General features: G+C 46.5%; 1 protein-coding gene across 1 annotated transcript in view; it reads left to right on the plus strand.

The window, feature by feature from the left end:
* The first annotated feature begins 212 nt into the window (after nt 1-212).
* LOC144502309 (N-acetyllactosaminide beta-1,3-N-acetylglucosaminyltransferase 4-like) overlaps nt 213-26,560 on the plus strand; it is a 38,305-nt gene continuing 11,957 nt past the window's right edge. The window contains exon 1 of the mRNA XM_078226120.1: nt 213-732. Within this exon, the coding sequence (XP_078082246.1) occupies nt 213-732 (520 nt within the window). The remainder of the gene's footprint in view (nt 733-26,560) is intronic.

Here is a 26,560-nt window from a genome sequence, read left to right on the forward strand (position 1 = left end):
GGAAATGCCTGTGAATTGTCAGACATCTATTTCTTCTTCCTCAGTCACACTCTTAAATTGTTCTCAGACACTAGTGAAGCACTAGAAGCCAAGTCATTCAGCATAATTTCAGTATTTAAGCTAATGGCTGAACTGAAAAGCAAACCTGAGAGTAGAGTGAAGGAGTTTTTTTGGCTTTGCAGTGAACACCAAGCTTAGCCAGCTTACCCCTGATGTGTGAAGCAGACTTCATTGTTTTCTATGAAAGAGTCATAAAGTACTTAAGTGACAGGTATGACTTCTCTGGAAACAGCTTTCATAACAAAGTGTCAAAATTGAGCCTAACAAGTGCCATACCTTTTGGAGAATTCTGTGGTGCAGTCAAGGCCTGTAACCTTCAAGATATTGATCTGGATGAATTATATGAAGAGTATGGGATTGTGGAGGCAATTATCAATACTCCTGAGATGGTAGATAGCCATAGTGAAGAACGTTATCTCAAGCTGCTCAGTAAATCTGAGGTCTCTTTTACAAACCTGAAGAAGGTGAGTGCTTATATCTTCTCTATTCCATGCAGCAATGCTCACACAGAACGAGTTTTTTCAATGATGACCTCAGCTTGGAGAAACGAGAGAAACCGTCTGCAAGTGGACTCAGTCAAAGCAGAGCTCCAGATATGTAACAACTTCTCAGAAGAGAGCCCAGCCATGTACAAAAAACTCCTGGCCAACAGAAAACTCCTGGAGATGGCAAGTAAAGGCAGAAATACAAAAAATAGACATACATACACATGGTAAGCCTAAGTAGGCTACTTCCTTTACTTTATGAAGTAAGTTAATTTGGTTAGCATATCTGCTTCAGCAGGAGTAAAAATGAATATTCATTTCTTTCAGTTCTTTATTTATACTGTATGAATGCATGTATGTACTGTGCAGAATGATGAATCATTGAATAGGGAAAAGGGCTCTGGCAGAAAATCACTGATTAATGATGAAATAGCTAGGTTTTTGCTGGATTTATATAGGCAAAAAAAAGTATCATGTTAGAATTTTTATTTAATAAAATAACTAAAGTGATCATCTGTTTGCATTTGTTGTTTTTGCAATACGGTTTAAATTTTATAAAAAAAATAAATTTTTTTGAAACGCACTGTATATATGTGGTAACCTATGACCATATATATATGGTCCTCCTTATGCAATGTCCTCCTTTTTGGAAATTTGGAAGTGGCCACCCTAGTGGGTCCACTGATGAGGAGTCAAAGGAAGAGGAGGCTAAGCCACATCAGGCAGATGTTCAAGCTGGTTCCAGAGAAGGTCTGGTGCCCTTGAGGCACAGGAAGCTCTGATAATCAGAAAAGTCCAGTAACGGAGTCTCTCCGAGTCAATCAGCTTCATGGCCAGTGACACCTTCTCAGTGCAGCTCTGTGACATGAACATCAGCACATGGACAATGTTACTCAGCCCAACACTGTCAGTCAGAATGAAGTTTAACAACACCAGGTTAAAGTCCAACAGGTTTATTTGGTAGCAAAAGCCACACAAGCTTTCGAAGCTTGTGTGGCTTTTGCTACCAAATAAACCTGTTGGACTTTAACCTGGTGTTGTTAAACTTCTTACTGTGTTTACCCCAGTCCAACGCCGGCATCTCCACATCATGAGTCAGAATGATACAGAGAATCAACTCAGAGCATCATTTGAACACATATCCATACGTCCACACACAGTTAATGAACAAATGCTGCTATATAAGCTTTGGAAAGCGGTAATTATTTCTGTACACAATAACTCGTGAAAATGTGAAGTTTGTATAAATAAGAAAGGCACTTGTGAACCTAAGGGTGACTAATCTGTGCTTTTCTTCACTCTATGTGTGTGGGGCTGTGTTGGAGATGAGCTGCTGACCCTTACACCCCCTTGCTTGGGATGTTTTAAACACCTCAGAGTGCAACTTGATTGATGTTAGCAACATTTAAATACCTTTGTACCATTTATAAGGGCCATTTAAAAATGTCTGTAACATTTCCTTGACTGTATTGAAGCATCTCAGAGTGTAACATGATCTATGTAAAGAGCCTGAACATTATCGCACTCTGTGTGATGGCCATTTTGGAATGTTTGCAATGTTCTTGCAGATATTTTGTGAACAGGAAAAGGCCCTTCGGCCCTCCAAGCCCGTGCCGCTCCCTGGTCCAAACTAGACCATTCTTTTGTATCCCTCCATTCCCACTCCGTTCATATGGCTATCTAGATAAGTCTTAAACGTTCCCAGTGTGTCCGCCTCCACCACCTTGCCTGGCAGCGCATTCCAGGCCCCCACCACCCTCTGTGTAAAATATGTTCTTCTGATATCTGTGTTAAACCTCCCCCCCTTCACCTTGAACCTATGACCCCTCGTGAACGTCACCACCGACCTGGGGAAAAGCTTCCCACCGTTCACCCTATCTGTGCCTTTCATAATTTTATACACCTCTATTAAGTCTCCCCTCATTCTCCGTCTTTCCAGTGAGAACAACCCCCAGTTTACCCAATCTCTCCTCATAACTAAGCCCCTCCATACCAGGCAACATCCTGGTAAACCTCCTCTGTACTCTCTCCAAAGCCTCCACGTCCTTCTGGTAGTGTGGCGACCAGAACTGGACGCAGTATTCCAAATGCGGCCGAACCAACGTTCTATACAACTGCAACATCAGACCCCAACTTTTATACTCTATGCCCCGTCCTATAAAGGCAAGCATGCCATATGCCTTCTTCACCACCTTCTCTACCTGTGACGTCGCCTTCAAGGATCTGTGGACTTGCACACCCAGGTCCCTCTGCGTATCTACACCCTTTATGGTTCTGCCATTTATCGTATAGCTGAACCATGAAGTATATTTTTGCAAAAAAAAATGACTTTGGCAGCCGACCTGTGGTCACCTGAGTATTTGAGGGCCCTGGATTGATTGGTGCCCCCTGCACAGTGGCAGGAACTCCTGTCACGGCGCACTCAGTGGAATCTGTATCAATGGCAGAGGGGAGAGGAAAGGCTGTCCAATTCAGGAGCACTCTAAGAGGTATCTGATGAAGGAGCAGTGCTCCGAAAGCTTGTGATTCCAAATAAACCTGTTGGACTTTAACCTGATGTTGTGAGACTTCTTACTGTGCCCACGCCAGTCCAACGCCGGCATCTCCACATCTTGTCCTTCTAGACGGTAGCAGTCATGGGTTTGGAAGGTTCTGTCTAAGGAGTTACTGCAGTGCATTCCTCTGTTGCCAGATGTACCACCTTTAAATTCCAATTGGGTGGGCCACCCATCATCTCCCAAAGCTATTGGCTTGTGAATGTTGTCCACGTCAGTGGCCTTCCTTGGAAAACTCACTCATCCATGTTGGCAGCTGTTTGCTGGCCACCGCATGCACTATTTGCTATCTTTCAAAGACGGGGTACGTGAGTTGGCGACTCGCTGACTTCCCCTCCACCGCTGAGGTACCTAAGATTCAGACCCAAATCTAGATTTGCCACCTCCCACTTTCCTGCAGATTCCCCGCCAACCCACAAGTAGCTAAATGGCAGCTATCCAATCAGTGGGGGGAATCTGACCCTCGTGTCCAACCTTCTGAACATTATTTCAGTGCCAATGTGTTCAGATGTTTTGGATTTACCCCCCTTCACTTCGATTAATCATTTCTCACTTTGCGACTTGTCTCTGAACATGATTTTCGAACTTTGAGTTAACTATTATTTAATTAGTTAATGATTTAACATTTCAGACTTAGGGGAGAATTTTACTGACAGCTGGGCTGGTTTTGGACAGGCTGCGTGCAAAAACCGCAGGTGAGAAGCATATTTAAATGTTAAGGGCTACTTTCAGCAGACAGCACTCTGACTCCCTGGGAAAATTCCACCCATTAACTCTGTTTCTCTCCCCTCAGGTACTACCTGAGTATTCCATCATTTTTTGTTTTTATCCTGGAATCTTATCCGCAATTTCATCTCTCCAGAAATTCTCTTGTGAATATTGCCCACCTCAGTGGCCTTCCTTCGAAAACTCACTCATCAATTCTCTTAATGTTTTGCTGCAAACATTCTGTTTTATGCTCCTTCATACACCTAACGTCTTCATTTTAAATTTGCCCTTCCTATACCTGGGCCTTTGAACACAGATAAACTATCTGTTTAGATTCATAGTGTCCCTACAGTGCAGAAGGAGGCCATTCAGCCCGTTTAATCTGCAGTGACTCTCCAAAAGAGCATCTTACCCAGGCCCTATCCCTATCAGCCCTAACCTAGGGCAGCATGGTGACACAGTGGTTAGCACTTGCACCTCACAGCACCAGGATCCCAGGTTCAATTTTGGCCTCGGATCACTGTCTGTGTGGAGTTTGCATGTTTTCCCCATGTCTGCGTGGGTTTCCTCCGTGTGCTCTGATTTCTTCCCACAGTGTGGGACGTTGTGCGGGTTAGGTTGATTAGTCATGCTAAATTGCCCCTTAGTGTCAGGGGGATTAGCAGGGGGTAAATAGAAACATAGAAACATAGGAAAACTACAGCACAAAAAGGCCTTTTGGCCCCACAAGTTGTGCCGAACATATCCCTACCTTCTCGGCCTACCTATAACCCTCCATCCTATTAAGTCCCATGTACTCATCCAGGAGTCTCTTAAAAGTCCCTATTGAGTTTGCCTCCACCACCACTGACGGCAGCCGATTCCACTTGCCCACCACCCTCTGTGTGAAAAACTTCCCCCTAACATTTCCCCTGTACCTACCCCCCAGCACCTTAAACCTGTGTCCTCTCGTAGCAGCCATTTCCACCCTGGGAAAAAGCCTCTGAGAGTCCATCCGACCTATGCCTCTCAACATCTTATATACCTCTATTAGGTCTCCTCTCATCCTACGTCTCTCCAAGGAGAAAAGACCGAGCTCCCTCAGCCTATCCTCATAAGGAATGCCACTCAATCCAGGGAACATCCTTGTAAATCTCCTCTGCACCCTTTCAATCTTTTCCACATCCTTCCTGTAATGAAGCGACCAGAACTGAGCACAGTACTCTAAGTGGGGTCTGACGAGGGTCTTATATAGCTGCATCATTATCCCCGGACTCCTAAACTCAATCCCTCGATTGATAAAGGCCAGCACACCATACGCCTTCTGAACCACCTCCTCCACCTGCGGGGCCAATTTTAGAGTCCTATGGACCCGGACCCCAAGGTCCTTCTGATCCTCTACAGTACTAAGAGTCTTTCCCTTAATACTGTACTCCTTCACCCCATTTGACCTGCCAAAATGGACCACTACGCATTTATCTGGGTTGAAATCCATCTGCCACTTCTCCGCCCAGTCTTAATAAGAACATAAGAACATAAGAAATAGGAGCAGGAGTAGGCCATCTAGCCCCTCGAGCCTGCCCCGCCATTCAATAAGATCATGGCTGATCTGACGTGGATCAGTACCACTTACCCGCCTGATCCCCATAACCCTTAATTCCCTTACCGATCAGGAATCCATCCATCCGCGCTTTAAACATATTCAGCGAGGTAGCCTCCACCACCTCAGTGGGCAGAGAATTCCAGAGATTCACCACCCTCTGGGAGAAGAAGTTCCTCCTCAACTCTGTCTTAAACCGACCCCCCTTTATTTTGAGGCTGTGTCCTCTAGTTTTAACTTCCTTACTAAGTGGAAAGAATCTCTCCGCCTCCACCCTATCCAGCCCCCGCATTATCTTATAAGTCTCCATAAGATCCCCCCTCATCCTTCTAAACTCCAACGAGTACAAACCCAATCTCCTCAGCCTCTCCTCATAATCCAAACCCCTCATCTCCGGTATCAACCTGGTGAACCTTCTCTGCACTCCCTCCAATGCCAATATATCCTTCCTCATATAAGGGGACCAATACTGCACACAGTATTCCAGCTGCGGCCTCACCAATGCCCTGTACAGGTGCATCAAGACATCCCTGCTTTTATATTCTATCCCCTTCGCAATATAGGCCAACATCCCATTTGCCTTCTTGATCACCTGTTGTACCTGCAGTCTTGCATCCTATCTATGTCCCTCTGTAACTTCTGACATCCCTCCAGACTATCCACAACCCCACCAACCTTCGTGTTGTCGGCAGATTTACCAACCCATCCCTCCACTTCCTCATCCAGGTCATTTATGAAAATGACAAACAACATGGGTCCCAGAACAGATCCCTGGGGCACACCACTGGTGAGCGACCTCCATTTAGAAAAAGACCCATCTATACACACTCTCTGCTTCCTTTGGGCAAGCCAGTTCTGGATCCACAGGGCAGCAGCACCTTGGATCCCATGCCTTCTCACTTGCCTTGCATGGGGGATCTTATCGAATGCCTTGCTAAAATCCATATAAACCACATCTACCGCTTTCCCTTCGCCAATGTGTTTAGTCACATTTTCAAAGAACTCCACCAGGCTCGTAAGGCACGATCTGCCTTTGACAAAGCCGTGCTGAGTATTCTTGAGCATACTAAACCTCTCTAAATGCTCATAAATCTTGTCCCTCAGGATCTTCTCCATCAGCTTACCAACCACTGAGATTAGAAACACCGGTCGGTAATTTCCTGGGCTATCCCTATTCCCCTTCTTGAAAATAGGAACCACATCCGCAATCCTCCAATCCTCCGGCACCTCTCCCATCTCCATCGACGACGCAAAGATCATCGCCAGAGGCTCTGCAATCTCTTCCCTCGCCTCCCACAGTAACCTGGGGTACATCCCATCCGGACCTGGCAACTTATCTATCTTGATGCCATTCAAAGATTCCAGCACAACCTCTTTCTTAAAGTCCACATACTCAATCCTTTCAGTCCACCGCAAGCCCGCAATACATCCACCCAGGTCCTTTTCCTCTGTGAAAACCGAGGCAAAATACTCATTAAGCACCTCTGCCATTTCTACTGGTTCCGTGCAGACTTTCCCGCCTTCACCTTTTACAGGCCCTATTCCTTCACGTCTCATCCTTTTACTTTTCACATATTTATAGAACGCCTTAGGGTTTTCCTTAATCCTACCTGTGAAGGCCTTCTCGTGACTCCTTCTGGCTCTCCTAATTTCTTTCTTTAGTCCCTTCCTACAAGCCGTATGCTCATCTAGATCCCTATCTTCGCCAAGCTCTCTGAACCTTTTGTACCCTTTCCTTTTCTTCTTGACTAGGTCCCGCACAGCTTTCGTGCACCACAGTTCCTTTAACCTACCAACACCTCCCTGTCTGCTCGGAACGTTGTCCTGTAGAACTCTAGACAGACATTCCTTGAAAAGCTGCCACCTCTCCTCAGTACATTTCCCCGAAAATACCTCCTTCCAATTTACTCCTCTAATTTGCTGCCTTATGTCTTCATATTTCCCCTTACTCCATATAAACACTTTCCTAGCTTGCCTGATCCTCTCTTTTTCCAATGCAAGCATAAAGGAGATAGAGTTATGATCGCTATCCCCAAGATGCTCTCCCACTGAGAGATCTGACACCTGTCCAGGTTCATTGGTCAGTATCAGATCAAGTACAGCCTCTCCTCTTGTAGGCTTGTCCACATGCTGTGTCAGGAAACCCTCCTGAACACACCTAACGAACTCCTCCCCATCCAATCCCCTTACCCTAGGGATATTCCAATCTATGTTTGGGAAATTAAAGTCTCCCATCACAACTCTGCTATTACTGCATCTCTCCAGGATCTGTTTCCCTATCCGCTCCTCCACGTCCCTGTTACTATTGGGCGGCCTATAGAAAACTCCCAGCAAAGTGATCGACCCCTCCCCACTCCGAACTTCCACCCACAGAGACTCTGTAGACAATCCCTCCACAGCATACACCTTCTCTACAGCTGTGACACTGTCCCTGATCAGCAGTGCCACTCCACCCCCTCTCTTGCCTCCCTCCCTGTCCTTCCTGAAGCATCCAAGGGGCTGCTGCCCTGTGGATCCAGAACTGGCTTGCCCAAAGGAGGCAGAGAGTGGGTATAGACGGGTCTTTTTCTAAATGGAGGTCGGTCACCAGTGGAGTGCCCCAGGGATCTGTTCTGGGACCCTTGCTGTTTGTTATTTTCATAAATGACCTGGATGAGGAAATGGAGGGGTGGGTTGGTAAGTTTGCCGACGACACGAAGGTTGGTGGGGTTGTGGATAGTCTGGAGGGATGTCAGAAGTTACAGAGGGACATAGATAGGATGCAAGACTGGGCGGACAAGTGGCAGATGAACTTCAACCCAGATAAATGCGTAGTGGTCCATTTTGGTAGGTCAAATGGGATGAAGGAGTACAATATAAAGGGAAAGACTCTTAGTACTGTAGAGAATCAGAAGGACCTTGGAGTCCGGGTCCATAGGGCTCTAAAATCGGCCCCGCAGGTGGAGGAGGTGGTTAAGCAGGCGTATGGTGTGCTGGCCTTTATCAATCGAGGGATTGAGTTTAGGAGTCCGGGGATAATGATGCAGCTATATAAGACCCTCGTCAGACCCCACTTGGAGTACTGTGCTCAGTTCTGGTCGCCTCATTACAGGAAGGATGTGGAAAAGCTTGAAAGGGTGCAGAGGAGATTTACAAGGATGTTGCCAGGATTGAGTGGCATGACTTATGAGGATAGGCTGAGGGGGCTCGGTCTTTTCTCCTTGGAGAGACGTAGGATGAGAGGAGACCTAATAGAGGTATAGAACATAGAACAGTACAGCACAGAACAGGCCCTTCGGCCCACATTGTTGTGCCTTGCTTTATCTGAAACCAAGATCAAACTATCCCACTCCCTATCATCCTGGTGTGCTCCATGTGCCTATCCAATAACCGCTTAAATGTTCCTAAAGTGTCTGACTCCACTATCACTGCAGGCAGTCCATTCCACACCCCAACCACTCTCTGCGTAAAGAACCTACCTCTGATGTCCTTCCTATATCTCCCACCATGAACCCTATAGTTATGCCCCCTTGTAATAGCTCCATCCACCTGAGGAAATAGTCTTTGAACGTTCACTCTATCTATCCCCTTCATCATTTTATAAACCTCTATTAAGTCTCCCCTCAGCCTCCTCCGCTCCAGAGAGAACAGCCCTAGCTCCCTCAACCTTTCCTCATAAGACTATGTCTTAAGGAATGGTTGTTGGACGTTCCGGGGTATAGATGTTTCACTAAGTGTAGGGAAGCTGGCAAAAGAGGTGGAGGAGTGGCATTGTTAATCAAGGATAGTTTAACGGCTGCGGAAAGGCACTTCGTGGGGGATCTGCACACTGAACTAATATGGGCTGAGGTTAGAAATAGGAAAGGAGCTTACTATAGGAGTTTACTATAGGCCCCCAAATAGTAATAGAGATGTGGAGGAAGAAATTGCTAAGCAGATTATGGATATGTGTGGGGGTCACAGGGTAGTTGTCATGGGGGACTTTAACTTTCCAAATATTGATTGGAACCTTTGTAGGTCAAATAGTTCGGATGGGGCAGTTTTTGTGCAGTGTGTGCAGGAGGGTTTCCTGACACAATATGTGGATAGGCCGACAAGAGGTGAGGCCACATTGGATTTGGTACTGGGAAATGAACCGGGCCAAGTGTTAGATTTGGTTGTGGGAGAGCACTTTGGAGATAGTGACCACAATTCGGTGTCTTTTGTTATTGCAATGGAGAGGGATAGGGCCGTACGGCAGGGCAAGGTTGACAATTGGGGGAGAGGTAATTATGATGCGATTAGGCAAGAATTAGGGGGCATAAGTTGGGAACAGAAACTGTCAGAGAAAGGAACTAATGAAAAGTGGAACTTTTTCAAGGAACAAATACTGGATGTCCTTGATAGGTATGTCCCTGTCAGGCAGGGAGGAAATGGCCGAGTGAGGGAACCATGGTTCACGAAAGAGGTGGAATGTCTTGTGAAAAGGAAGAGGGAAGCTTATGTAGGGATGAGGAAACAAGGTTCAGATGGCTCGATTGAGGGTTACAAGTTAGCAAGGAATGAGCTGAAAAAGGGGCTTAGGAGAGCTAGGAGGGGACACGAGAAGTCCTTGGCGGGTCGGATCAAGGAAAACCCCAAGACTTTTTACTCTTATGTGAGGAATAAAAGAATGACCAGGGTGAGGTTAGGGCTGGTCAAGGACAGTAGTGGGAACTTGTGTATGGAGTCAGTAGAGATAGGCGTGGTGATGAATGAATACTTTTCTTCAGTGTTCACCAAGGAGAGGGGCCATGTTTTTGAGGAAGAGAAGGTGTTACAGGCTAATAGGTTGGAGGAAATAGATGTTCGGAGGGAGGATGTCCTGGCAGTTTTGAATAAACTGAAGGTCGATAAGTCCCCTGGGCCTGATGAAATGTATCCTAGGATTCTTTGGGAGGCAAGGGATGAGATTGCAGAGCCTTTGGCTTTGATCTTTGGGTCCTCGCTGTCCACGGGGATGGTGCCAGAGGACTGGAGAATGACGAATGTTGTTCCTCTGTTTAAGAAAGGGAATAGAAATGACCCTGGTAATTATAGACCGGTTAGTCTTACTTCGGTGGTTGGTAAATTGATGGAAAAGGTCCTTAGAGATGGGATTTACGACCATTTAGAAAGATGCGGATTAATCTGGGATAGTCAGCACGGGTTCGTGAAGGGCAAGTCGTGCCTCACAAATTTGATAGAATTTTTTGAGGAGGTAACTAAGTGTGTTGATGAAGGTAGGGCAGTTGATGTCATATACATGGATATTAGTAAGGCATTTGATAAGGTCCCCCATGGTCGGCTTATGATGAAAGTGAGGAGGTGTGGGATAGAGGGAAAGTTGGCCGATTGGATAGATAACTGGCTGTCTGATCGAAGACAGAGGGTGGTGGTCGATGGAAAATTTTCGGATTGGAGGCAGGTTGCTAGCGGAGTGCCGCAGGGATCAGTGCTTGGTCCTCTGCTCTTTGTGATTTTTATTAATGACTTAGGGGAGGGGGCTGAAGGGTGGATCAGTAAATTTGCTGATGACACCAAGATTGGTGGAGTAGTGGATGAGGTGGAGGGCTGTTGTAGGCTGCAAAGAGACATAGATAGGATGCAAAGCTGGGCTGAAAAATGGCAAATGGAGTTTAACCCTGATAAATGTGAGGTGATTCATTTTGGTAGGACTAATTTAAATGTGGATTACAGGGTCAAAGGTAGGGTTCTGAAGACTGTGGAGGAACAGAGAGATCTTGGGGTCCATATCCACAGATCTCTAAAGGTTGCCACTCAAGTGGATAGAGCTGTGAAGAAGGCCTATAGTGTGTTAGCTTTTATTAACAGGGGGTTGGAGTTTAAGAGCCGTGGGGTTATGCTGCAACTGTACAGGACCTTGGTGAGACCACAGTTGGAATATTGTGTGCAGTTCTGGTCACCTCACTATAAGAAGGATGTGGAAGCGCTGGAAAGAGTGCAGAGGAGATTTACCAGGATGCTGCCTGGTTTGGAGGGTAGGTCTTATGAGGAAAGGTTGAGGGAGCTAGGGTTGTTCTCTCTGGAGCGGAGGAGGCTGAGGGGAGACTTAATAGAGGTTTATAAAATGATGAAGGGGATAGATAGAGTGAACGTTCAAAGACTATTTCCTCGGGTGGATGGAGCTATTACGAGGGCGCATAACTATAGGGTTCGTGGTGGGAGATACAGGAAGGATATCAGAGGTAGGTTCTTTACGCAGAGAGTGGTTGGGATGTGGAATGGACTGCCTGCAGTGATAGTGGAGTCAGACACTTTAGGAACATTTAAGCGGTTATTGGATAGGCACATGGAGCACACCAGGATGATAGGGAGTGGGATAGCTTGATCTTGGTTTCAGATAAAGCTTGGCACAACATTGTGGGCCGAAGGGCCTGTTCTGTGCTGTACTGTTCTATGTTCTATGTTCTAAGACCTACCCTCCAAACCAGGCAGCATCCTGGTAAATCTCCTCTGCACTATTTCCAGCGCTTCCACATCCTTCTTATAGTGAGGTGACCAGAACTGCACACAATATTCCAAATGTGGTCTCACCAAGGTCCTGTACAGTTGCAGCATAAGGTATACAAGATGTTGAGAAGCATAGATCGGATGGACTCTCAGAGGCTTTTTCCCAGGGTGGAAATGGCTGCTATGAGGGGACACAGGTTTAAGGTGCTGGGGGAGTAGGTACAGGGGAAATGTTAGGGGGAAGTTTTTCACACAGAGGGTGGTGGGCGAGTGGAATCGGCTGCCGTCAGTAGTGGTGGAGGCGAACTCAATAGGGACTTTTAAGAGACTCCTGGATGAGTACATGGGACTTAATAGGATGGAGGGTTATAGGTAGGCCTAGAAGGTTGGGATATGTTCGGCACAACTTGTGGGGCCGAAGGGCCTGTTTTGTGCTGTAGTTTTTCTATGTTTCTATCTGAATCCCGGCACCTGGAGTATCCAGTCCTGACCCTGAGACATTCAAGTCTCCGTAATGGCCACCACATCACACTTCCAGGCATCGATCCACGCTCTGAGCTCATCCCCTTTATTCACTACACTCCTGGCATTAAAGTAAACACATCTCAATCCTTTGGTCTGAGCTCTCCCCTTCTCTATCCCCCGTCCATCCTCCCTCTTGCACTGTCTATAACCCTTTTCTGTTTGGGTTCATGGGAATAGGGCCTGAGTGGGATTGTGTTTGGTACAGACTCGATGGGCTGAATGGCATCCTTCTGTACTGTCGGGATTCTATGACATTCTATGACATCCTGAGACACTAAGGGATAATATATAGAACATAGAACATAGAAAAACTACAGCACAAACAGGCCCTTCGGCCCACAAGTTGTGCCGAACACGTCCCTACCTTCTAGACCTACCTATAACCCTCCATCTTTTTACGCTCCATGTACTCATCCAGGAGTCTCTTAAGAGACCCTATTGAGTTCGCTTCCACCACCACTGACGGCAGCCGATTCCACTCGCCCACCACCCTCTGTGTGAAAAACGTACCCCTAACATCTCCCCTGTACCTACCCCCCAGCACCCTAAACCTGTGTCCTCTCGTAGCAGACATTTCCATCCTGGGAAAAAGCCTCTGAGAGTCCACCCGATCTATGCCTCTCAACATCTTATATACCTCTATTAGGTCTCCTCTCATCCTTCGTCTCTCCAAGGAGAAAAGACCGAGCTCCCTCAGCCTATCCTCATAAGGCATGCCACTCAATCCAGGCATGGCCAATCCACCTAACTTGCACATCTTTGGACTGTGGAAGACCGGAACACCCAGAGCAGACTTGGGGAGAACTTGCAAACTCCACACAGACAGTCATCCAAGGCCAGAATTGTACCCGGGTCCCTGAAAGATACCTTGGCATTGTTCTGTCTCACTCCGTGGACATTCTTGAACTGGCCAAATGGAATGTGTGCCTCTTCCAGGCAGCACATCACCAATTTGAACATTGGGGCTACCAATTAAACTAGTTGCCGCCTTCCTTGGCAACCCTCCCACTGCACAAACTATCTCCTGTGCTCAAATCATTCCAACAATAATCGGTGTGGATCATCAATGGATAAGGAAACTTCCAGGGTCTTATATAAGCAAACTGTTTCGATGCTTTAGCTTCATTCTAATCCACACTATCCAGCATTGTCACTCAATGCATTTAACCCTTTGAAAACAAATTCTGATTTAATCATCAGTATCTTTATATAAATTACTGTAAAGCCCTTCCATGATCTAATGGCCACAACTTTTGAAACAGCACAGTGCTTTATAAAAAGGGAGAAAAAAGGGGGTAAGAGGGAGGGGACGGGGAGGGAATAGAAAGAGGACAAAGTCTTTTGATGATGAGCCTTCTATACAGATTTGTATGTAAGACTCTGAAAACAAACAGCACCGGAGAATGTCCTCACATCAGCAAAAATATATGGGGGCAACTTTAATCTGCAGCACTAATTTGTCAATGTAACCCACATTGACCCTAAACCCTTGTCCTACCATCTGTTACTATACTACCTAACACAGATTAATAATTTCACATTGCATTATTGTAGATGGCAGCATTTAAGTTGATCTTTGAAGCCTCCAAAAAAATCATTGCAAAAACAGGGGTCGGCCATTTGACAAGATCACGGCTAATCTGGTCATTGCCTCAACTCCACATACCCTCTGTTTCTGACCCCATAACCCCCTGGTCAATCAAACATCTGTCTAACTCAGCCTTGAATAGATTCAATGACCCAGCCTGCACCACTCGCTGGGGCAGATAATTCCACAGACTAATGACTTTCTGAGAAAAAATAAATTCTTCTCGCTTCCATTTTAAATGGGAACCCTCTAATTTTTAAACTGTGTCTCCTAGTTCTAGTCTCTCCCACAAGGAGTCCGCATGTTTTTGCTACATTTTTGGGGCTGGATGAATGGGATCATCTAATCAGCCAGGTTGACTTTAACGATGTGATCCATGGTGTATATAAGATGTATTTCCACCGAATAGGAATGCTTTATTATTATAAATATTATGTTATATATTGCACAGGGGGAGAAATTAATTCACAAGACGGCACTGTGCGGCTGCATCAATTCTCCAGAGTTAAGTAACTCCATGGGCTGTTATCTGAACAACCTGCACTGTTTCCTCATGGTTATCATTGACAAACGCTTCATCAGCTGTACAGGTATCAGCACGTGCTGCTGTCAGCCTCCATGAAACCAACATTGTCGGTTCAGCACTCCTTGAAGCAGCATTACTTTAGGGTAGCCAGGGAGAGGGTTGGCCCACTCAAGGACAAGGGAGGGAATCTATGTGTGGAGCCAGAGGAAATGGGCGAGGTATTAAATGAGTACTTTGCGTCAGTATTCACCAAAGAGAAGGACTTGGTGGATGACGAGTCTGAGAAAGGATGTGTAGATAGTTTGAGTCATGTTGAGATCAAAAAGGAGGAGGTATTAGGGTTCTTGAGAAACATTAAGGTAGACAAATCCCCAGGGCCTGATGGGATTCAAAGGGTTAAATACTGAGAGAGGAAAGGGAGGAAATTGCTGGGGCCTCGAGAGAAATCTTTGTATCCTCATTGGCTACAGGGGAAGTCACAGTAAGAAGTCTCACAACACCAGGTTAAAGTCCAACAGGTTTATTTGGTAGCAAATACCATAAGCTTTCGGAGCGCTGCTCCTTCGTCAGATGGAGATGAAATCTGCTCTCAAACAGGGCACACAGAGACACAAAATCAAGTTGCAGAATACTGATTAGAATGCAAATCCCTACAGCCAGCCAGGTCTTAAAAGTACAGACAATGTGGGTGGAGGGAGCATTAAACACAGGTTAAAGAGATGTGTATTGTCTCCAGACGGAACAGCTAGTGAGATTCTGCAAGCCCAGGAGGCAAGCTGTGGGGGTTACTGATAATGTGACATAAATCCAACATCTCGGTTTAGGCCGTCCTCATGTGTGCAGAACTTGGCTATCAGTTTCTGCTCAGCGACTCTGCGCTGTCGTGTGTCGTGAAGGCTGCCTTGGAGAACGCTTACCTGAAGATCCAAGGCTGAATGCCCGTGACTGCTGAAGTGCTCCCCCACAGAACCCCCTGTGTTCACCTCAGTCCAACGCCGGCATCTCCACATCATGACTACCATCGACACCGCAAACTGCCGGCTCCAAGTGGAGAGGATCTCCAAGAAGATCACGCATATCGACACAGACATCAAGTTTCTACAAACATGCCAGAAAGCAGACAAGATACCGAAAGGACTACCGATCACGAACCCACTCAGGTCAACCTATAACACAGACTACGCTGAGAGACTTTGCCGTTGTACCTCTCTCACACTCCTCAAACACCTCATACACCAGCTCTACAGCAAACGCCGCAGCCTGGAAACCAAGATCGAATCCATATTCTCAACTTGCGCTCAGGATGCAGACCAGCAGCGAAACTCTGCCAAGCAGACGAGACAAAGGAACTACACCATCTACATGCACACCAAGAACAGGAAACTTGAGAAACTCGGCATCACCACCAGCAGCAACCAAGCCTCCTCCGGTACCACAGTAGAAAACAGTACCACTGCAGGGAAATCCATTGTCAACTTATCGGACTACACACTTCAGCCAGATGAAATGGAAGTTCTCAGCCGAGGGCTCAACTTTTGCCCCACTACCAAAATAGACCCCATCAGTCTCGCAGCAGACACAGAGGAATTCATCAGGCGAATGAGGCTGCGGGTGTTCTTCCACAAACCCCAAGAGGCCAACAGCGAACACAATGAGACAGCCAATGAACCGGAACAGCAGACAGAGAGATCCGCAGTGCAACGGAAGAGGAAAGAGTCGAATTGGACTCCTCCGGAAGGCCGCTGCCCTCGACTTGACATGTATGCCCAAGCCATCAGGAGGTGCGTCAACACCAAATTCATCAGCCGCACTCACAAGACAGCCCCGAACATCACCCAAGCACAACGCAACGCCATCCACGCTCTCAAGACCAACCGCAACATTGTCATCAAACCAGCAGACAAAGGAGGGGCCATCTTCATACTAAACAGAACAGATTACTGCAAAGAAGTGTACCGACAACTGAACAACGAGGAACACTACAGACAGTTACCCACAGATCCGACCAAAGAACACACCCGTCAACTCAACACTCTGATCAAAACCTTTGATCCGGACCTTCAAAACACCCTCCGTGCTCTCATCCCACGTACTCCACGCATTGGAGATCTCTACTGCATCCCAAAGATACACAAGGCAAACACACCCGGCCGTCACATCGTTTCAGGCAATGAAACCCTGTGCGAGAACCTCTCCGGCTATGTCAAGGGCATCTTGAAACCCATTGTACGAAGAACCCCCGGCTTTTGTCGCGGCACGACGGACTTCCTCCAGAAACTCAGCACACATGGAGCACTTGAACCAGGAGCACTCCTCGTCACAATGGATGTCTCGGCACTCTACACCACCATCCCCCACGATGATGGCATTGCTGCAACGGCCTCAGTACTCAACGCCGACAACTGCCAGTTTCCAGATGCAATTTTACAACTCATCCGCTTCATCCTGGACCACAATGTCTTCACCTTCAACAATCAGTTCTTCATCCAGACACACGGAACAGCCATGGGGTCCAAATTCGCACCTCAATATGCCAACATCTTCATGCACAGGTTCGAACAAGACTTCTTCACCGCACAGGACCTTCAACCGATGCTATACACTAGATACATCGATGATATTTTCTTCCTTTGGAGTCATGGTGAGCAATCACTGAAACAACTATATGATGACATCAACAAGTTCCATCCCACCATCAGACTCACCATGGACTACTCTCCGGAATCGGTTGCATTCTTGGACACACGCATCTCCATTAAGGATGGTCACCTCAGCATCTCACTGTACCGCAAGCCCACGGATAACCTCACGATGCTCCACTTCTCCAGCTTCCACCCTAAACACGTAAAAGAAGCCATCCCCTACGGACAAGCCCTCCGAATACACAGGATCTGCTCGGATGAGGAGGATCGCAACAGACACCTCCAGACGCTGAAAGATGCCCTCATAAGAACAGGATATGGCGCTCGACTCATCGATCAACAGTTCCGACGCGTCACAGCGAAAAACCACACCGACCTCCTCAGAAAACAAACACGGGACACGGTGGACAGAGTACCCTTCGTCGTCCAGTACTTCCCTGGAGCGGAGAAGCTACGGCATCTCCTCCGGAGCCTTCAACATGTCATTGATGAAGACGAACATCTCGCCAAGGCCATCTCCACACCCCCACTTCTTGCCTTCAAACAACCACGCAAGCTCAAACAGACCATTGTCCGCAGCAAACTACCCAGCCTTCAGGAGAACAGTGACCACGACACCACACAACCCTGCAACAGCAACCTCTGCAAGACATGCCGGATCATCGACACGAATGCCATCATCTCACGTGAGAACACCATCTACCAGGTACACGGTACCTACTCTTGCAACTCGGCCAACATTGTCTACCTGATACGCTGCAGGAAAGTATGTCCCGAGGCATGGTACATTGGGGAAACCATGCAGACGCTACGACAACGGATGAATGAACACCGCTCGACAATCACCAGGCAAGACTGTTCTCTTCCTGTGGGGGAGCACTTCAGCAGTCACGGGCATTCAGCCTTGGATCTTCAGGTAAGCGTTCTCCAAGGCGGCCTTCATGACACACGACAGCGCAGAGTCGCTGAGCAGAAACTGATAGCCAAGTTCCGCAAACATGAGGACGGCCTAAACCGGGATGTTGGATTTATGTCACATTATCAGTAACCCCCACAGCTTGCCTCCTGGGCTTGCAGAATCTCACTAGCTGTTCTGTCTGGAGACAATACACATCTCTTAAACTGTATTTAATGCTCCCTTCACCCACATTGTCTGTACCTTTACGACCTGGCTGGTTGTAGGGATTTGCATTCTAATCAGTATTCTGCAACTTGATTTTGTGTCTGTGCACTGTTTGAGAGTACATTTCCACTCCATCTGACGAAGGAGCAGCGCTCCGAAAGCTTATGTTATTTGCTACCAAATAAACCTGTTGGACTTTAACCTGATGTTGTGAGACTTCTTACTGTGTTCACCCCAGTCCAACGCCGGCATCTCCACATCATGACTACAGGGGAGGTCCCAGAGAATTGGAGAATAGCCAATGTTGTTCCTTTGTTTAAGAAGGGTAGCAAGAATAATCCAGGTAATTACAGGCCGGTGAGCCTTACATCAGTAGTAGGGAAATTATTGGGAGGATTCTTCAAGACAGGATTTATTCCCATTTGGAAATAAGTGGACGGATTAGTGAGAGGCAACATGGTTTTGTGAAGGGGAGGTCGTGTCTCCCGAACGTGATCGAGTTTTTCGAGGAAGTGACGAAGATGATTGATGAGGGTAGAACATAGAACATAGAACATTACAGCGCAGTACAGGCCCTTCGGCCCTTGATGTTGCGCCGACCAGTGGAACCAATCTAAAGCCCCTCTAATCTACACTATTCCAATATCATCCATATGTTTATCCAATAACCATTTGAATGCTCTTAATGTTGACGAGTCCACTACTGCTGCAGGCAGGGCATTCCACGCCCTTACTACTCTCTGAGTAAAGAACCTACCTCTAACATCTGTCCTATATCTCTCACCCCTCAATTTAAAGCTATGTCCCCTCATGCTAGCCATCACCATCCGAGGAAAAAGACTCTCACTATCCACCCTATCTAATCCTCTGATCATCTTGTATGCCTCTATTAAGTCACCTCTTAACCTTCTTCTCTCTAACGAAAACAACCACAAGCCCCTCAGCCTTTCCTCATACGATTTTCCCACCATACCAGGCAACATCCTCGTAAATCTCCTCTGCACCCTTTCCAACACTTCCACATCTTTCCTATAATACGGCGACCAGAACTGTACGCAATACTCCAAATGCGGCCGCACCAGTTTTGTACAGTTGCAGCATGACCTCCTGGCTCCGAAACTCAATCCCTCTACCAATAAAAGCTAACACACTGTAGGCCTTCTTAACAACCCTATCAACCTGGGTGCCAACTTTCAGGCATCTATGCACATGGACACCCAGATCCCTCTGTTCATCCACACTACTAAGTATCTTACCATTAGCCCAGTACTCTGTATTCCTGTTACTCCTTCCAAAGTGAATCACCTCACACTTTTCCGCATTAAACTCCATTTGCTACCTCTCAGCCCAGCTCTGCAGCCTATCTATGTCCCTCTGTAACCTGCCACTTCCCTCCGCACTGTCTACAACTCCACCGACTTTAGTGTCATCCGCAAATTTACTAATCCATCCTTTCACGCCCTCATCCAGGTCATTAATAAAAATGACAAACAGCAGTGGCCCCAAAACAGATCCTTGCGGTACACCACTAGTAACTGAACTCCAGGATGAATATTTCCCATCAACCACCACCCTCTGTTTTCTTACAGCTAGCCAATTCCTGTTCCAAACCACTAAATCACCCTCAATCCCTTGTGTCCGTATTTTCTGCAAAAGCTCACCATGGGGAACCTTATCAAACGCTTTGCTGAAATCCATATACACCACATCAACCGCTTTACCCTCATCCACCTCTTTGGTCACCTTCTCAAAGAACTCAATAAGGTTTGTGAGGCACGACCTACCCTTCACAAAACCGTGCTGACTATCCCTAATCAAATTATTCCTTTCTAGGTGATTATAAATCCTTTCCAATACTTTGCCCACAACAGAAGTAAGGCTCACCGGTCTATAATTACCAGGGTTGTCCCTACTCCCCTTCTTGAACAAGGGGACAACATTTGCTATCCTCCAGTCTTCTGGCACTGTTCCTGTAGACACTGACGACACAAAGATCAAAGCCAAAGGCTCTGCCATCTCCTCTCTAGCCTCCCAGAGAATCCTAGGATAAATCCCATCCGGCCCAGGGGACTTATCTATTTTTACCCATTCCAGAATTACTAACACCTCCTCCTTATGAACATCAATCCCATCCAGTCCAACAGCCTGCATCTCAGTACTCCCCTCGGCAACACTGTCCCTCTCCAGTGTGAATACCGATGAAAAATATTAATTTAGTGCCTCTCCTATCTCTTCAGACTCCACGCACAACTTCCCACTACTGTCCTTGACTGGCCCTAATCTTACCCTAGTCATTCTTTTACTGCTGACATACCTATCGAAAGCTTTAGGGTTTTCCTTGATCCTACCTGCCAAAGACTTCTCATGTCCCCTCCTGGCTCTTCTTAACTCTTTCTTTAGGTCCTTCCTGGCTAACTTGTAACTCTCAAGTGCCCTAACTGAGCCTTCACATCTCATCTTAACATAAGTCTCCTTCTTCCTCTTCACAAGAGATTCAACCTCCTTAGTAAATCACGGTTCCCTCACACGTCTGCTTCCTCCCTGCCTGACAGGTACATATTTATCAAGGACGCTGATGCGCTATCAATAAGGCGAAAGACTACCGGTGTGCCAATACAAGTGTAGGCTTTTATTCACAACAGAATCAGGAGCAGATCCCAACAAGTAACCGACCTGGACTGAACAAGGGGGAGGAGACAGTCACCTTTATACTACGTGCCGAGGGGAGGAACCAAACTGGAAGGGGATGTGTCCAGGTATGACAAGCACACACAACGGTGGTCCATGTAGGACAAGGGCACAACTGAGGTCCACCACAGACGCGTAGTAGCTCTTCCTTCAACAAGTTCCACATTACAATTGTGCCCATCCCCTGCAGTTTCCTTCCCCAACCTATGCCAACTAAATCTCGCCTAATCGCATCATAATTTCCTTTCCCCCAGCTATAACGCTTGCCCTTTGGTGTATACCTATCCTTTTCCATTGCTGAGGTAAACGTAATCGAATTGTGGTCACTGTCACCAAAGTGCTCACCTACCTCCAAATCTAACACCTGGCCTGGTTCATTACCCAGTACCAAATCCAATGTGGCCTCGCCTCTTGTTGGTCTATCTACATACTGCGTCAGGAAGCCTTCCTGCACACATCGGGCAAAAACTGACCCCTCTAAAGTACTCGAACTATAGCTTTTCCAGTCAATATTTGTAAAGTTAAAGTCCCCCAGTACAACTACCCTGTTATTTTTGCTCTTATCCAGAATCATTTTTGCAATCTTTTCCTCTACATTTCTGGAACTTTTCGGAGGTCTATAAAAAACTCCCAACAGGGTGACCTCTCCTTTCCTGTTTCTAACCTCAGCCCAAACTACCTCAGTAGACGAGTCCTCATCAAAAGTCCTTTCTGCCACCGTAATACTGTCCTTGACTAACAATGCCACACCTCCCCCTCTTTTACCACCTTCCCTGCACTTACTGAAACATCTAAACCCTGGAACCTGCAACAACCATTCCTGTCCCTGCTCTATCCATGTCTCCGAGATGGCCACAACATCGAAATCCCAGGTACCAACCCATGCTGCAAGCTCACCCACCTTATTCCGGATGCTCCTGGCGTTGAAGTATACACACTTCAAACCGCCTTCCTGCCTGCCAGTACACTCCTGCGACCCTGAAACCTCATCCATGACCTCACTACTCTCAACCTCCTGTACACCGGAGCTACAATTCAGGTACCCACCCCCCTGCTGAATTAGTTTAAACCCTCCCGAAGAGCATTAGCAAATTTCCCCCCCAAGATATTGGAACCCCTCTGATTCAAGTGCAGACCATCCTGTCTGTAGAAGTCCCACCTACCCCAGAAAGAGCCCCAATTGTCCAGGTATCTGAATCCCTCCCTCCTGCACCATCCCTGTAAGCACGTGTTCAACTGCTCTCTCTCCCTATTCCTCTCCTCACTATCATGTGGCAGTGGTAGGGCAGTGGATGTTGTCTACATGGACTTCAGTAAGGTCTTTGACAAGGTTCCTCATGGCAGACTGGTGCAGAAGGTGAAGTCGCATGGGATCAGAGGTGAGCTGGCAAGGTGGATACAAAACTGGCTCGGTCAAAGAAGACCGAGGGTAGCAGTGGAATGGTACGTTTCTGAATGGAGGGCTGTGACAAGTGGCGTTCCTCAGGGATCAGTGCTGGGACCTTTGCTGTTTGTAATATATATATAAATGATTTGGAGGAAAATGTAACTGGTTTGGTTAGTAAGTTTGCGGACGACACAAAGATTGGTGGATTTGCGGATAGTGATGAGGAACATCAGAGGATACAGCAGGATATAGATCAGTTGGAGACTTGGGCGGAGAGATGGCAGATGGAGTTTAATCAGGACAAATGTGAGGTAATGCATTTTGGAAGGTCTAATACAGATAGGAAATATACAGTAAATGGCAGAATCCTTAAGAGTATTGATAGGCAAAGGGATCTGGGTGTACAGGTACACAGGTCACTGAAAGTGGCAATGCAGGTGGAGAAGGTAGTCAAGAAGGCATATGGCATGCTTGCCTTCATCGGCTGGGGCATTGAGTTTAAAAATTGGCAAGTCATGTTGCAGCTTTATAGAACCTTAGTTAGGCCGCACTTGGAATATAGTGTTCAACTCTGGTCGCCACACTTTGGCTTTGGAGAGGGTACAGAAAAGATTTACCAGGATGTTGCCTGGTATGGAGGGCATTAGCTATGAGGAGAGGTTGGAGAAACTTGGTTTGTTCTCACTGGAACAACGGAGGTTGAGGGGCGACCTGATAGAAGTCTACAAGATTATGAGAGGCATGGACAGAGTGGATAGTCAGAAGCTTTTTCCCAGGGTGGAAGAGTCAATTACTAGGGCGCACAGGTTTAAGGTGCAAGGGGAAAGGTTTAAAGGAGATGTACGAGGCAGATTTTTTACTCAGAGAGTAGTGGGTGCCTGGAACTCGTTGCCGGGGGAGGTAGTGGAAGCGGATACGGTAGTGACTTTTAAGGGGAGTCTTGACAAATACATGAATAGGACGGGAATAGAGGGATTTGGTCCCCAGAAGTGTAGGGGGTTTTAGTTCAGTCGGGCAGCATGGTCGGTGCAGGCTTGGAGGGCTGAAGGGCCTGTTCCTGTGCTGTCATTTTCTTTGTTCTTTGTTCACAAACAAATCACTCCCCCATACCACAGAAACAGGCCATTCAATCCAACTGGTCTATACTGGCATTTATGTTCTACACAACCTCCCTTTCTTCTTTATCTAATACCACCAGCATAGCCTTCTAATCCTTTCTCCCTCATGCATCTATCTGGCTTCTTCTCAACGCATCAATGTCATTTGCCTGAACTACTCTTTGTGGTAGAGTTCACATTCTCCCTCCTGAATTTATCATATACTTAGGAACCACACAAGTGAAAAAAATCTTCACATCCACCCTCTCAAACTTCATCTTCATATCAATGACCTCTATTAAAGTGCCCCTCAACATTTTTTATCCTGGAGAAAAGGGACTCCACCTGTTCATTCTTTCCTGCCTGCTACAGGTTCCCAGTCTGGTTCACTAATGTCCTTTCGGGAAGGAAATCTGCCGTCCTTACCCGGTCTGGCCTACATGTGACTCCAGAGCCACAGCAATGTGGTTGACTCTCAACTGCCCTCCAAGGGCAACTGGGGATGGGCAATAAATACTGGCCAGCCAGCGACGCCCATGTCCCACAAATGAATTTTAAAAAACCCTTTCGTAAATCGTTCTTTCAACTTTGCCAGTGCCTCAGTATACATTTGTAATGTGGAGACCAGGACTGTGCGCATGAGGCCAGCACAATTTCTTTCCTTTTTAATTCTAGTCCTCTATAGAAATGAATCCCAGTGCTTTGCCTGCTGTTGAATAACCTGCGCTACAACTTCCAACGAGACCTCACTGCCTCTCTTATTTTCCAAGGAATATGAGGCCTCCTTATTATGTTCAGAAAATTATTGCTGGAAATAAGTATCAACAAATGGAGCAATTGCAAAACAAGGAGCTAATGTTCAACCAGTCCATTGAAATCAGTATATAATTGCTGTGGGGAAATGGGAAAGCAGATGGCGTATTAATCTCTCAATTACTTCTGTGCATTATTAGCCAGATGAAAATATTCCATTCCCTAGTGTTTGTTTCTCCCCATTATTTCATCAGCACATTTTCAGCGTACGTATCTTTATCTCAGATCTCCATAGTTACAAACCCTCTTAATCCCTGAGGAATGGCCACTTGGTGCATATCTTTGTAGTGCACTGGCGTTAAAGCTCCTTTGACAAGCACTAAGCGAATAAACAGCACTGAAACCTATCAGTACCTCCTTCCTTGTGCATTTTCACTTACGACAACCAGGTTCCAGCAAGAGTCCTGAAAACCTAACCAAGTTAAATCATTAACCAGGTAAAGGCCTAAATGCATCTTTGGTACTGTTTGACTCAGTTCGCTAACTGCTAAATGAAACACCTCATTGTAAATATACGCGTGGGAGGATGCTTAGGTGCAGCCTTTGTTCTGTTTTATTAACTGGCTGTTAAAATGCGAAAATAATTTTCCAGTCCAAAATGCCTATTGCGTTGATTAATTCTAACAATTTGTTGATATTTCATTAGAAGAATGCTGTGGCAGACCAGGATGTATTGTTAACCTTCAAGGTAAGAGATCCATATTAACCTTTGGAAATAAGTTCATTCCATTCACCTGTATTTAAAGAACAAATATGTTTCTCTTCCGGATGGTATCTAATCTTCATGCTGAAGAGAGGATACACCAGTTACGATACATACACGTATAAGGAAGCGTAATGTAAAGTGGAGATGTGCTAACACTAGCAGTGATCCACTGTTTTCTCTCACAATATAGAAGAAAGGGAGGTTTTATCACAGGAATCTTTTACACGTCAGCAAAGTGTCAAAGGCTTTTGAATCTGGTTTCCTATCTACGTTGCCAATAAAAAAGCATCTCTGTGACCTACCCTCTACCTTTGTGCACAAGGCGATTAATTTGTGTCTCTATGGGACTAACAGTGTATGCTTGCTTGGGAGAGGATGATAGGAATTGCCTCCGAGCTGAGTAATACCGATTCCTCAGAGCTACATTCGGTTCAGATCGGACTGCACTGAAGTCAGGAAGGAGCGTTGCCATTTAATGACCACAGTATCAGACAATTGGAACAGAATCCCAGGTATGGTGGATTAATGAGGGATGTGGCAGCATTCTCAAGATGCTTTAGTGTCATGGTTACGGTCATGGATCAGTAATCCAATACACAGTAACTCAGAAACAATAAGTGGAGGAATTAATCACACAATGGCATAGTGGTTAGCACTGCTATCTCACAGGGCCAGGAACCTGGGTTCAATTCTCGGCTTGGATCACTGTCTGTGCCGAGCCTGCATGTTCTCCCCGTATCTGCGTGGGTTTCCTCCGGATGCTCCGATTTCCTCCCACAGTCTGAAAGATGTGCTGGCCAGGTGCATTGGCCATGCTAAATTCTCCCTCACTGTATCTGAACAGGCAGTGGAGTGTGGCGACTAGGGGATTTTCACAGTAACTTCATTGCGGTGTTGACGTAAGCCTACGTGTGACACTAATAAACTTTTAATCTCATTCATGGGATGTGGATTTTAACCATGCATTAGGGAGGGCTAAAAAAGGTGGGGGAGTAGCGGTGTTAGTTAGGGAGCATATTACAGCGGTGCAGAGGGTGGACAATTTAGAGGGGTCATGTAATGAGTCCCTGTGGGTGGAGCTCAGAAATAGGAAGGGCGCAATCACTATGCTGGGGGTACACTACAGACCACCCAACAGCCCACGGGAAGTGGAGGAACGGATATGTCTGGATATGTGCAGAAAAAATAAGGTTGTTGTAGTGGGAGACTTCAATTTCCCTGGTATAGACTGGAAAGTGCTTAGGGCTGGGGGTCTGGACGGGGAGGAATTTGTAAAATGCGTACTGGAAGGTTCTTTGGAACAGTATGTAGATAGCCCAACTAGAGAGGGGGCTATACCGGATCTAGTTCTGGGAAATGAGCCTGGTCAGGTCGTCAAAGTTTCGGTAGGGGAACATATGGCAAATAGTGACCACAACTCTGTTAACTTTAGGATAGTAATGGACAAGGACGAGTGTTGCCCTAAGGGTAGGGTGCTAAATTGGGGGAAGGCTAACTATAGCCGGATTAGGCAGGAATTGGTGGCCGTTGATTGGGAGAGGCTGTTCGGGGGTAAGTCCACATCTGGCATGTGGGAGTCTTTTAAGGAACAGTTGATAAGGCTGCAGGACAGGCATGTGCCTGTAAAA

Source organism: Mustelus asterias, chromosome 13, assembly GCF_964213995.1.
Source record: "Mustelus asterias chromosome 13, sMusAst1.hap1.1, whole genome shotgun sequence".
Classification (NCBI taxonomy): domain Eukaryota; kingdom Metazoa; phylum Chordata; class Chondrichthyes; order Carcharhiniformes; family Triakidae; genus Mustelus; species Mustelus asterias.